The following is a 14,333-nucleotide window of genomic DNA, read 5'->3' as shown; positions in this document are numbered from 1 at the left end:
GTTGTAGCTTGCCATGTTGTGTAAGAGTTAGTCCAGTTTGCGTAATTTTTTCTGACATTTTGAACAAGTCACAAACGTGGCACGAAATAGTTTGTGTGTGTGGAATCTGATGTCGAATAATTTCTGGAAAATTTAATTTTCGAAATATAGACAGTCTGTTTTCTAAAGATTACTGGCAAAAGATTTTACTCAAGTTTGAGGGCTGTAGATTTGTTGGAAAGTGTGCAGTAGTGTTTCAGTTGGAATTTGTCTGTTAAGTTTCTCGCGAGTTTTGATTTCGGTTTTTAAAGAAAAATGAATGAAAGACTGACAACACTGTACACTTTAAAGCAAAGCCACATCGTTCAAATTTGATCTGTGAAGTCTTATGTCAGTTGTCTTGAGTTTACAGGTTTTAGATATTTCAGAAATGAAATTTTACAGAAATTATTTGACATCTTATTCTCATACAAACTCTGTATTTTCTGCCATGTTTCTGCCTGGGAAAAAATGTTCAAGGAATTCGTGAACTGGTTTAACATAACCTCGTACAAGAAAGACAAAACCACTCGCAGAGATTGGCAAGATATTTTTTCTACAAAAAAATCTTTGAACTAGGACTTGCACTTAATTGTTTTTCTGACAAGTTTTGTACGAGGTTATGTTCAAAATCTTTTTGGCGGGAAATTTTTCAGGGAAGCCATTTTGAATTTTTCGCCAAAATTGTTGTCAGGGGAAACGCTGTGCAATTTTTTTCAAATTTTCCCGCCAAAAGTCTTAGTATATATAGGGAAGATTTTTTCTTGACATCTTTTTAATTTATTTAGTGGAATTTCAATTAACTAATTAAAGAATATTGGAGATGAATAAAGTTAATTGAAAGACAACAAGCACTTGTCTGTTTATTGTTGTTGAAATATACAATAAAAGATTATAATAAAGATGACAAGAAACTGTATTGGTAGTATCTTTTGACTTATGTTATTTACAATGTAAGTAAACTAGCAGACAACAAACGAATTCAGTTTTATTGAGGATATAATTAACCACAAAGTACACAAGACTTAGAACAATAACATTGATTTCTTTTTTAAAAAAGAAAAAAAATCGGCGCATGCGTATTTTAGACGCCTGTATTTTTCTAAGTTTTTTGGCGGGAAAATTAAAAAAAATTAAACAAATGTTACTTACAGCGAAAGAAAATCTAAAAAAAACGGCGCATGCGTATTTTAAGCGCCCGTATTTTTTCTAAGTTTTTTGGCGGGAAAACTGAAAAAAATTGAACAGCGTTCTAGAAGACAATAATTTGGACATAAAATTGTTTTCAAAACTTTACTTCTTAGAATTATTCTAAAAGAAATTAAAACTAATGCCTCGAGAAATTGGTAAAAGTGTTATAGCTAGCTTCCACTTTATACAGACCGACAATATCAGTCTTGGACGAAAAAATTAAAACAAGAAATTTGGCTGATGAGCTTTCTAAGTCAAGTTCAATTTTGTCATGAAACCCGTGAAAAAATCAAGACGATTAGAATTTATGGTCTTCTTTGAATAAACTTGGATAACTAAATATCGACTAGCATCATACTTGGCTTCACGAGGTTTGTTTTCTGTAGTTTCTACCCCTTAATGAAATCTTGGCAAGGCTAAAAATATCTCTTTCACTTCAAGAAAAACAAACTCTTTGCGCGAAGGTGCACTATAAACATTGACACTAAATCTTAACACAGAATATTGATCGTAATTTTTGTAATTTTAAAATTGTAAACACAAGCGAAGTCTAAGTTCTTACTTGATACGAAATCGCCAAAGTAGCGTGGATTTGTCGGAATATTCTATTGCAAAATCCCTGCTGCTTTCGCAGACTTAACTGACTTTATTTCCAGAAACGTTACACCAAAATCGAACATCATCTCAAACATTTACATGCAAAAAATATAATTTCGGACCCTAAACTCTCTCCTTAAACAATTCTATCGACAAAAAGAACACCATTTACGAATTTGCATTTGTTTCATAGCAAACAATATTTACATTTCCCTCAGGACAAATTCTTTAGTGATACATGGTTAACGCGCAAAACATTTCCTCAGAATATAAATACATATCGAATAATTAAAATGATTGTTTTGAACGTTATTTACAGAATTAACCCTTTCAAACTTGAAAAATTAATTCTAATTTCTGATTGCCATATATGAATTTTGTTCTTTGTTCCGAGAATTTAACGGTAGATGATGGTAGATTATTTTATGTATCTTGATTGGTAAGAGAAAAATCAGATTTTGACTCTCGATAAGATCAGAAAACAGTCCAAATATAGCGCCAAAATACATTGATTGGATGAGAAGATGATGTCCAGTAAATTTCGTAAGACGCTATTTTTAAAATATTTACAGTCTAGTAAGATACACAACAAAATTATCTCCTGATAAATTTTGTTAGTTTTGATCGAAACTGAGCTGTCGCGTTTTAGTTTCTCATGATATTGTTTGTAATACTACGCGAGTCCAAATTTAACGGGAAAGTTTTTGAGGTAAAATGAGACTGTGCGTTTCCAGATTATCTACATCCCCGAAATAAGTATGCCTTATCGCATACCTTGTATTTTATACTACGAAAATGATTTGACATAAAACGGAACACTGTTATGATTTGTGCGTAGTAATTGCACCCCACACACGGAATTTTGGAAATATTACTATTTTTCTCAAAAGTTAAATGGCCGTGTCCGAATAAGAATTATCCAAAGAAATTGATCGTGTATGATTTCAAAGCTGGAAACAAATGAAAACTGATCATGAAATGAAAGTGGTCTAAATAATAGCAGTAATAATACAAATTTAGAGAAAAAAACACGAATGAATGGAATGAATGAAATGAAAGTACAGACTTGTAGAGGTTGAAACTTCCAATCATTTTCTAACCATTTTCCAATCATTAAAGGGAAAAAAATCAGAAAAATGTTTCTGCTGGCTCGCACGCCCTGTCCGCTCAACCAGTTTAACTTGACAATGTAGAAATAAAATTGAAGCTAATCTTTGCTTCCTCTCCTTTTATTGAAGATAACTATTCTGCGACCTACCATTGTCAAAACTGAATGTTTTCCTCGAGCGTAATTCCTATGTTTATAGTGCACCTTCGAAAATTCCAAATTCGTCTTTAAAAGCTATTTATTCTACCTTTACAACGAATAAGTTTGATTTCGATCCTTTTGCTTGTCCTCTTGGCTTGCCAGATGGATGATGAGTTGACTGTTGACCAAGGCATCAGTGAGTCCTGAGAAAGAAAAAACATTAACTGATTAGATAACGGCATCGGACAGTGTGCGAATAAACAGAACGTAAATGCTCTCCTTTGAGCCTGAGCTGACACTGGTGATTGTTGTTTTGCGTCAATTTGAGTAGAAATTCAGACAGCATCTCAAATAATCGCAGTCATTCCATTCTGAAAAAGCTTGAGTTGTAGCTATTCTGCAAAAAAAGTCTAGGTTCTTTTTTATTGGAATCTGTAGATTACTCCCTTTGAAAAAGGAGGTGTGGGTGGATTGAATATTCCTACAGCGACTAATTCAATAAAGGCAGTTTTTGATTTATTTTTTCGATCAGAAATAGTGGATAGAGAACGTCGAACAATACTGCCGTAAAGACTGAGACTTTCTAAAGTTCCAAAGGAATTTTCCAGGCTCAGTTGAGGAGAGGAAATATTTCATAACCGGAACATGAAATAGAAAACACATCATTATGGAGTTCTTTTAAACCCTTGTCTCAAATTAAGGCTACCTTTAATGGAATAAAATGACCTGCTCAAGGAAAAAAGAAACATTCACCTATTTTTTTCTCCTAACAAAGCTCCATCTGTATTCAAAACTCTATTAGCGTGCCTTCAATTTAATTTAACTAATAGTTTCTTTCGTTTCAATTCCACAATAGCAAGTTAAGGCAATTTGTGCACGGTTTTGTTAAATAGAACTATAAACGAAAGTTGCTTTTCGATAAACGCAGGAATAAATATTGAACTGAGAACTAATTCTCACTCACCTTTTACTGAAGCCTTCCTAAGCTTTTATGCCCCTTGTTTCTCCTCAGCAATAATTCTTATGAAGAAATCAATTAAAACACGACCGGATTAGTTCACAGGACGTTCATATAACCACCAAATCTGCTAATTATGTGTGTGAATATTGCTAGAGTCGAAGGCTTTATTATGCAATTTCAAGAACTTAATCCACAGTCCCTTCCCCCGTGCCAGTGATTCCAAACACGCACAGATATTTTGGCGGCACCGTTTGAAATTTTGCAATGAACACCTTTTACCTTGACCTGCATTAGGATGAAGCTCAACATGCTTATACAAAAGGATAAAGCCCGAGAAAACTATTATACAGTGAAAAATGTGCACAACATAACAACATCCTCGAGCTTAATTCAAAATGCTGGTTTCGTTAACCGTGCGCTACTCGAGTTTCTGCTCGATACTGTCTTGAAATTTAGCGTAAAGTATCAGAAGATCTATAGACACATTAGATAATTTTTTTAAGGACAGACTACCTTTCATAATAATAATACTTTTGATAATTACCGTTGTGAGTACAAGAGAATTCACACATCCGACATCATGGTTTTGGACCGAGTCAACACGTGTTGCAAACTCCGCTTCAGAGCAAAGCTTTTGGACGAGTTTCCAGGCTGTCGACGGAAATGATGTTGTTTTTGGCAAACTAATTTTGTTCCTCGAACTTGGAAGGGAAGAAGAAACAAGGATGCAGATAGAAAATACGTTGAACTCGCTTGCACAATCGTCTTTTAGCACGTGCAGGTGATGGGAAAACATGAATAATGAGGTAACAAATTTGCATTTCAGACCGAAAACCTTCGACCAGTGGCTTGACTTCTCTTGAACGACCAGTGAACGCTTTTTTTTTTCGTCTCGATTCAATCATGATACAAAATGTGTTGTAAATCTGCAACAAAATGGCGCTGCTAGACAACTTATAGGGAATTTTTCGGCTCAAGGCTGGAGTTCTTCTGGGGGAATTCATACAGAGGCTTTAACTGCCAACTGCTAGGCATCACCCTCGTCAGCCGTTGACCTGGAACTATGGTAGTTTCGGCGGCTAGCAACGGGACTACAGTTCCTGGCGCCGCCAGCGGCAGATGCCACTGGGTGATGCCTGGTCAGGCGTAATAGCAGCAAGCGTGTGGTGTATGCACAAGGAGAGTCCAGGCAGCAGAGAGCTTTACTGGATGCAGTTTAATAAGATATTGTGATCAGCGCAGATTTAGGCACTGTGCGATGACTGCCAGATCCAGTTGGATGCTGCCTCTGCTTCTTCTTGAAGAGCCTTGATTGTTGCTTGGAGAGCTTTCTTTGGGAGTCCGATGTTTGACAGGAAGGACCTGGTCGATCTCGCAATGAAGCCGCGGCAACCGACTTCGACGGGTATAACACTGCAGGCCCAGCCACGATCTTCACAGCTAGCACGGGGAGGCTCGTAACGGGTTCTCTTGCGTTCGTTAGCAAAGTCAAAGTTCCCTTCCCAAGGCACAGTTAGTTCGACCAGATGCACGCATTTACGGGAGTCGGACCAGATTACGATGTCTGGGTGCACAGTTGTGATGGCAATGTGACATGGAAAATGCAGGGCTTTAGATAGATCAGCCAGCATTTGCCAGTCTTGGGCACCCTTAAGTAGCCTCGACTGTTTCGCTCTCTTCACAGCGGCTGGTTGGGGCTGCTCACCTTCCCTGTGGAACTTGATGCCTTGATTTGTTACCTCCTTAACTGATGCCTTATTAGTGCTGGCGCATTGGTCCTGTGTGGCTTCGGTTATAACCCGCAACACTCTGTTGTGCCTTCAGGTGTACTTCTGAAGTGACTTATTGCAAGCCGTTAACACATGCTCTAGAGTGGCACGCGTTTGGTTGCACGCGCGGCAAATGTCGTCGTCGATAATACCCCACTGTTTGAGGTTCGTAGGCGTAGGAAGGAGGTCGTACGTAGACCTCAGTAGGAAGCTGATCCTCAGTGGCTCCATCTGGGCAAGGGTGGGCCAGCTGAGTTTTCTCTGTTCTGCCTCTTCCCAGCACGACCAAGCACACTGTTTAACGAACCCAGCTGCTGTGGCTGATCTTCTTTCTTCGTCGATGGCGCGTACCTCCTCGATGACCATCTCACGACGGCCTTTTGGACCCTGCGCAGAGAACCAGCGATGTACGTTATTACCCGGACCAGCTCTACTATCTTGCACCGCACCTTCGATGTCCTTAGTTCGAAGGCTGGCTTCTGCTTCAGTTACGGCCTGTACAGCAGTCCATTTCCGGCCAGATTTCACCACGGGTTTTACCTCGCGGATCACTTGGTCAGGCGAATCCCGGAGCATCATGTGGAGACGCACCTTGCCAGCCTTAAATTCATCCACAACGGAAGAAAGTGGTAGCTGTACCTTTGCCGAGCGGCTGTACAGCACGACAGTTGTAAAACTGGGAGGGACCCCTAGCCATTTTCTGAGGCATTTGCTAACGTACCGTTGGATTGCTTCAACACGAGTGAGTGTTACCTCGTAAATCTGTAGCGGCCAAAGCAGACGAGGAGGGAGGCCATGCTGGAAAATCCATGCCTTCAGCTTTCCAGGGAGATCTGTCTCATTGATGGCTATTAAACCTTCCTTTGCAGTTTTCTCAATTTCGGTACCGCGATGGCGGTCAGTAAGTGGGATGCCATACCACCGGCCGAGACTCTTTACAGGTTGCTACAGTGTTTTGTCGCGGGCCCCAAGGATCTTCGTTTTTTCTCCCATGTGTGTTTCTTTAAGCGTTTTTTCATTAATTCAAACTGTGTTGCCTTCCACGTTTTGCAAGAGTTCCCCACGTTTTTTTATAACTTTACTGTGGCGTTTACCCGACCAACCCTCCCCCCATTGTGAGTCCCCACCCCCCCCCTGCATTACGTAGTTTTCCCGCGTTTTCTCGCAAGTCTAGCTGTATAGGAGATGAGAAAAGTTACAAATTATCAACAATGCATTTGTAACGTTATGGATACAGAGACTTGAGAATAGAATGAAAGTATTTTACGCGCAGCACGTGGACGATGATAAAATGAGAGCAGGGTCATTCTTTGTGTAAAGGAACACTCACCTCCAGTTTTTACGCGATCATTTCCTCTCTCCTGCTTTTTTGTCGAATGTAGAATAAGATTAGTATTGTGCATTTGGAGTTTATGAGTTTTGACGCGGCTCAAACGGCTCCCAGCTCGCCTAAAAAGAAACTCGGATGGAAATAACATTTATAGGTAGTGGTCCTTTGCGTTAAAAGTGGGGTTTTTAGCTGTGAAAGGAAAAGAAACCCGATCAAGTGAACGCCTTCTCAAATTTATTACAAATAAAGCATACACATTTCGTACAAAGTTTTTCTAAAGTGAGGCTGTCAAGAGAGTATGAAGGGTATCAGGTTAGGCCTTATTCTCAAGGTAATCCTCGTTAAGTTATTTTTAGATCACTTCCGGTTTCGGAAATCCCAGAGGGGCCTAGACATAGCCAATCCTGTGACGCGGACTTTGGTCACGTGGACAACCCAAACGGTTTTATACGCATTTTCATCCCCTACTAAACATCCATGAGACACGCGTGTCAGCAATATTCACTAGATGTACCCTAAGAAGGTCTATACTGTGGGGGGTAGGGGGGTGGTGTGAACTCCCTCACCTTTCATTCTCTCTTGGAGGTTTTACATCAGAACTAGAATATTCAGCATTTTGCACCATTGCATACTCATGAAGTAAAGTCGTTTGTATACATTTCAAGATGAATTATTATTATTATTTATTATTATTATTATTATTATTATTATTATTACGAGAGCTGTCAAACAAAATTAGTGCGCGCCTGTGAAGGAGAATCATTTTAGCAGGAAAACGTGATCACAGTCTTTCTTTACTGCCACGAGCTTTTAGGAATATCGTTGTGTTAAGACAAATTTAGGCCTTGACAGGTAGGTGAAGCTCACAGGTTATTACAACCTCAAAACGGCATAACTATCCTCAAACAAACTAATCTCGTCAGTTATACTGTTCGTAAAGTTCAAAAGCAAGCCTTCTCGAATTCATATGTTTTCTTGGTGTTTTGCTTGAAACTTGCGATCAAATTTGGTATTCACAATAGGACCTACAGGTCTCTAAAATAGGAACGCGCGCGCAGCCTATGATGACGTGATATTGCCGCAAAGTAGCGTGACATTGCCAGAAGGAGTAGGGGTTGGTGTTGGGCCTCCACTTGCAGCCCACGACGGGAAATTATGAAGGTCAAACATAGGAACACCATAGGCGTGCACACAAATCATCAACACTGTGACGGCCAGAATGTTCATTCCCACACCAGCTTTTGCCTGAAAAACAAATAAGAAGAAAAATTTTCATTTACACGTTTTCCGCGTTCAGGCTTACGCGTCAAGTTCGATGGGCTAATCGTCAAAATAATGAATAATTCGGAAAAACAATATTAGAAGAAAGTTTTGGACAGTGCTTTTTTCTTATTTTATATGGCAACCCTCGTTAAGTTTCCCAAACCAAAGAACTTCTCAAATTCCACCTCCTAATACCCAACCCATAAACTTCTAAAGGGGTTGTCCCTTCCTCGGTTTCTTATAAAAACCTAAAAGATATCAATGTTCTAACATCTTCCCAGTTCCATACCCTACTCAAAAACGTTTAAATCGCTTTATTTTCTACCCAATCTTTATGGTGGATTTTGTTTCCTTCTAATTCCTTTTCCGTCCTCAGATAAAACAACGGTGCACGGGTAAAACAGAGATGTAAAAACTCAGCCTCAATTTTCTTCGCGTTATTGCTCATTAGAATCTTTTGAAACTGACACTAATTTTGCAGAAATTACTCAATGCATTTCGTGTGCGTTTTTTTAAGGTAAGGGGAATGCTGCAAAGCCTACTTAAAGCTCAAGTAAATCTGCTATGAATTCAAAATCCAAGTTTCCTTCCGTTTTAATGATTTGAAATGCTAGTGACTACTATAGTAGAACTTCTAATTTATAGACGTATAATCTGCAGATTTTATCCCACTGCTAAATAAATTAAACCTCTACTTCTTAGTTCGGCATCTTTCTAAATCGCTTATTTTGAAAATGAACGACTTGAAGAAATTATGTTCTCTTCGTATTGTCCCAAATGTGTACTATTTTTCCCTAAAACGATCCCAAAGATGCTCGCGAGCCCACTCTCGTTCCAGACTACCGCAAGTTTCTAAAGTGAGCCCGGCATACATACCATGTCTTTCACTTTCAGATGTCCACCAGCGAACACAATGGCATTTGGAGGTGTAGCGACCGGTAACATGAAAGCAAACGAGCAGGAAATGGCAGCAGGAAGCATAAGATAATACGGATGAATACGAATCTCCTCTCCCTGAAAAAAAAAAGTACAAAGACGATTCTAAGATATATTTATTTCGAAAGGACAAAAGAATCGCAAAGCCTGTGTCTTACCTCTTCCCCCGTCTCCCCACACCCTCGCAGCATTTTACTTGGTTTGAAACTCAAAGTATATTTATCAGTATACAGTATATTTATCTCCACCTTCTTGCATTAAGTCTAGCCACACGTAGAGTTATACTTGGCCAACGCAAGCTACAAAGGACACCCTCGAGCATTTTTTCAAATTGTCCTCGGAAACAATTCAAGGATACCAAATTCCCTATTACTTGACTGGGAGGGCCAGTCAGAATCTGAATGTATTATTGCCTGTACAATATTCTCTAAAACTTAAATCGGGTTATGACTGTTTTTACCAGCCTCTACAATCACATGGTCTTTAAATAACTCTTTTATTAAACAAGATTGCTTGGGACCGTTCTGGGAGAATATCAACCCTCGTTCTTTTCTGTAGAGGGCTTGCTAGGCTCCGCCTGTACTGTCAAGTCCTAAGGCAGATTTTGTCACAGAACGGCTCTCACTCCTGGTTGATAATAATGGGGAGAGGGGCTGTGAGGGACACAACAAAATCACTCTACCCAGCGTTCTATCCAGATTCCAACGGGTTAATCATATATATGACTATTGCTCCTTACATTTAGAACAACACCAAGTGGGAAAAGAACTCACAAGCGAGGCCAAAATCGGAAGAAAGATGGTGGCGGTTGCGGTGTTTGAGGTGACCTCTGTGAAAGTGGTGATCATGACACACACAATGATAACAATTGCATAACTTGGAATAGCGTCAAGATTGGCCAGCTGTGAACCAACCCACTTGGACAGACCGGACACCTGATGATGTCATATATAAAAAGAACACATTTAGTATTAGTGTAAAGAGTAAGAGTAAACAAGCACTGTTGAGTTCCTTATAAAACTTTTGGAAGTTCTGTTGAACCTCGATAAAAGAGAGTTCTTCCTTGAATCCATTTCAGTTCCATTCGCAACATCGTTACCATCCCATCGTTCACCTACAAGTGAGCATCATCATCATCATCATCATCATCATCACCATCATCATTTTATTTAGTAATGCAGCATTTGTCGAGAACTGACTATACACGGACCCTTTGTTAGCGTGATCACGTATGGGGTACCCATGCAATTGTTTTTTACCTTGCAAGCATCTGCCAAAGCAAACCCGCTGCCAAGTAAGATGACAACATTCCATGGAAACTTTCTTGACATTTCCTTGAATTGCAGAAGGCCTGGTGGCGGCTTGTTCACTGCATGATAAAAACAATGTCTGTTAGAGAAGACATACACACCGATACGACAGCAAAGACGGTTTTGTCTGAAAATAAATGTTAAATAAAAAAAATCACTACGGTAGGGCTGAAGAACGGCTGCGGTACGACTATGGACGACTATGCTTTACCACTATCGCCAAAGTACAATGCGACCGTAACACGACTATGACAGAAATGTGGTACGGCTTGCAATGCGGTACGACTGCGTGCAGAACGACAGTCCGACTACGGCACGACTGTGATACGACAGCCCGACTACGGCACGACTGCGATACGACTGCATTACGAGTATGACACAAATTCTGCACGACTACAATGCGACAATAGCTCGACTACGGTACGATTACAATACGCCTATATGGCACGCCTACGACACGACTGGGAATAGGCTGGGGTACGACTGACATTCGACTATAGCACGACTTCGGCACGACTACAGCACGACTATAAAACGGTTTTCGTACGATTGCATGCGATTATGACACGACTACGGAACCACTGGGGTATGACTGCAGTACGACTATGGTCCGATTGCGGTACGACTTCAGCACAACTGTAACACGACTTTCGTACGATTGCATGCGTTTATGACACGACTACAGAACGACTGGGATACGACTGCAGTACGACTATGGCACGACGGCGACCGCATCACGACTACAACACGACCGCCGTACGATTGCCGGCAGTGCAATAATGGCACGACTGCGGTACTACCGCTCTGCGACAGCCCAACAACTCATGACAGTATTGTGCCAATAAGCCGACGAAAGGTTGTTTCACTTAGTTATCCATTACTTACCTGATCCATCAGGTGCATAGATCCTTGGCCTTTTTGAAGGAAACACGAACAAGGAGAATGCAATAAACATGGCCACAGTGGCATCTCGAACGAAACTGAAAAGTAAAGCAACGAGGAGGTCACAATAACCTTGGAATGAAACTCGGAAATCTCGACAAATTAATACTTACTCCTTCTCAAATATAATGGCCCATCCTTTTATGAATTTAGGATCACGGAAGAGCCACAGCAAGGCCAACAAGATGAAATGACCAAGGACAGCTTTCTCGGCAAACCTGAAAATACGACAGACTAAATGTTTGTTTATTACAAAAACGTTTTCAGCTTTGTTTGAAGTAAATACGTTATGAAGCGTTACTTCGTGCAGCGATTGTTGTGGTTACATTTTTACGTAGAAATTAGTTTTTTTTAGACTTAAAGAGAGTTAAATTTATAAACCGTTTTGAGTCCTATAAATAAGTTCGAAAATTCTTAACTTATCGTGGAAACGTTTGAAGTTAACTGTCTGCTTTTTTTGTAAAAAGAAACTTTTATCGCAAATATTGTCATGGTGTAGACAAAAACGATCGAGACCAATATCTAGCCCTATTAACCATAAAAACTTGACCAAAAAAGAATTCGTGAAAAGAAAACAACTATTTTCTTGCACGACACTGCGGGCAATCCCGTGCGGGCAATCCCGTTCGGCCAAGATAACGTCATCTTGTCCGGTCGTGTAGCCAATCACAGTGGAGGATTTTGTTCATCTTGTCTGCTGGCGTAGCCAGTCAGATAATGTATGTATTGGCATACATAGTCAGATAATAATGTCAAGTAATTCTTACGACATGGGTCCCAGAGCTCTGTACTGATCCACTAAAACCTGCTTCATGGCTCGTGTTGATTGGTTGTCCTTCTGCTGTGACCTCGGCGACTTACGGAAACAACAACAGAAGCACTTGTGGCAACACTCGCGGAAACTAAGCAGATGAAAGATGTATTTCAACGATTTATTCCATAAATCGACATAAAACGCAACACATTACATTTCTTAAAACAAGAAACACATGGAAAATTCGAATTCGCGGGGTCCCCATCCTCGGAGACCCAGGGGTAGTTAGTAGGGGGCAGTCAAAAGTCTAAACGGACGAGAAAAAGTCCGGGCGAAAAAAAGTCAAGAACGAGACTTTTCTCGCCCGAATTTTTTCTCGCCCGTTTAGAATTTTCCGCGCCCCCACTAACTGCCTCTGAGTCTCCGAGGATGGGGGGGGGGGGGGGGGGTCGCAAGTCACTGCAACACTAGAACCCAGTCTCCACACATCCCATAAATCTAGACTGTTCTATACAAACATAAGAGAAACTTTCAGTTCGGAATAAAAGGAAATATATTTTAGCAGTGTAAGTAGAGATATTCGTCTATTATGATCCTGTAACTGTTGCTACGCCCGTGCCTTTTTAAAAAAGACTTTTCGATAATTAGCAGGGACACTATAAAGTTACACTTCTCTTTCTTAATTTTAGACAAAATGTCAAAAAAATCAAAATTGCAATTCTGATGAAAATTTGCCGAATTGCTAATATTACAAGCCTGTATATTTCCTTCTGTTTTTAAATTATGATTTGTCTGGTGAAATAAGAAAAATATATAGATAACTGATTGAAATCACTGAGTATAGTTTAACAGTTACACAAACAGTGCAAGCACACTTACTTAAATTTGAGGAAGACTAGCTGAATCCAGACCCATGCAACAAGAAGAAGCACCACCATTTGAGGAAAAGCGAAACCAAACCACGAGGCAAAGCTAAAACCTGGGCTGTTGGGATAGAGACTGCAAAACAATCAAGAAATAAAAACACGCATTAGTTTATCAAATAATCGAAAATAAAGCCTGATTTATAAAAACGGTGGCCTCATGGTTGGCGCGCTCGTCTCCGGATCGAGCGGTCCGGGTTTGAGCCCTGGCCAGGGACACTGTGTTGTGTTCTTGGACAAGACACTTTACTCTCACAGTGCCTCTCTCCACCCAGGTGTGTAAATGGGTACCGGCGAATTTGATAATGAGGGTAACCCTACGATGGACTAGCATCCCATCCCCAGGGGGGAGTAAAAATACTCCTAGTCGCTTCATGCTACAGAAACCTAGATAAGCTCCGGCCTGATGGGCCACTTGGCCCGTTTGTATGCAGACTTTACCATTACCTATAAAAATTACACGCCACATTTCAGTAGCCTCGATACAAGCCAGACAGAACTCTCACTAAAATCTCTACAAACCAACCCAGTTACAACAGAGACACAAGAACTTAACCCCACGATGTTCTATACTTTTTTATTTCAATGCAATTCCTAAATCGAGAAGATAAAGCGACTGATCGCCATATAAACGTAAGTCATATGTACATAAACAATAGCCTCCATTTGGCGCGAAACTATGCTAGGATACATCTCCGCGGACATTATCTGTTCCGAGAAGCGAACAGTTTTCTGAGAGCGTAGCTCGAGGAAAACTGTGAGCTAATGTAATACTAATCAACTGATGTAATACTAATTAACCACTAACGTAATACCACCATGCTCCTTTGTTATAATACATTAGTGGTTAAAAATTTATTACATTAAAAGTTAGCTTTTGTATTACATTAGTGGTTTGTTATTACATTAGTGGGTGGTACGAGTGACCGATATTTCAGCATATCTACCAGGCCCGGAAATAACCCTAAAACGTTACTGCACTTGAAAGATTGCTTTCGTATATTACTATTTCTTTTCGACACTTCATTTCTTTTCCTGTTTCGGTCCATTTTCAAAATTCCTTGTTTCCGTTTCAAATTTTGGCACGTTA

At 40.1% G+C, this 14,333-nt stretch overlaps 2 protein-coding genes across 3 annotated transcripts in view; both read right to left on the bottom strand.

Moving 5' to 3' along the window:
* Window positions 1–1,178: 1,178 nt before the first annotated feature.
* The window catches only part of LOC145464013 (Na(+)/citrate cotransporter-like), a 55,447-nt gene continuing 42,292 nt past the window's right edge, over window positions 1,179–14,333 (bottom strand). The window contains exons 7-16 of one of the 2 annotated variants that reach the window (XM_081447820.1): window positions 13,200–13,319; window positions 12,334–12,468; window positions 11,680–11,784; window positions 11,510–11,604; window positions 10,574–10,683; window positions 10,088–10,249; window positions 9,255–9,392; window positions 4,561–8,360; window positions 4,020–4,075; window positions 1,179–3,258 (exon numbers count right to left, since the gene is read on the bottom strand). In XM_081447820.1, coding sequence (XP_081303946.1) covers window positions 8,175–8,360; window positions 9,255–9,392; window positions 10,088–10,249; window positions 10,574–10,683; window positions 11,510–11,604; window positions 11,680–11,784; window positions 12,334–12,468; window positions 13,200–13,319 — 1,051 coding nt within the window. In that variant the 3' untranslated portion in view covers window positions 1,179–3,258; window positions 4,020–4,075; window positions 4,561–8,174. The other variant, XM_081447821.1, reaches the window with a different exon arrangement.
* Window positions 5,261–5,647, bottom strand: LOC145462270 (uncharacterized). The gene has a single exon (XM_081445772.1). It carries the CDS (start codon window positions 5,645–5,647, stop codon window positions 5,261–5,263), a length of 387 nt encoding a protein of 128 aa, XP_081301898.1.

This window comes from Orbicella franksi, chromosome 12, assembly GCF_964199315.1.
Source record: "Orbicella franksi chromosome 12, jaOrbFran1.1, whole genome shotgun sequence".
In the NCBI taxonomy this organism is placed as follows: Eukaryota; Metazoa; Cnidaria; class Anthozoa; order Scleractinia; family Merulinidae; genus Orbicella; species Orbicella franksi.
This window is presented reverse-complemented; position numbering and strand designations above follow the sequence as displayed.

Excerpts from the sequence above, each read along its gene's own strand:
- LOC145462270 (XM_081445772.1), bottom strand. The coding sequence starts at position 5,647 with ATGCTGGCTGATCTATCTAAAGCCCTGCATTTTCCATGTCACATTGCC.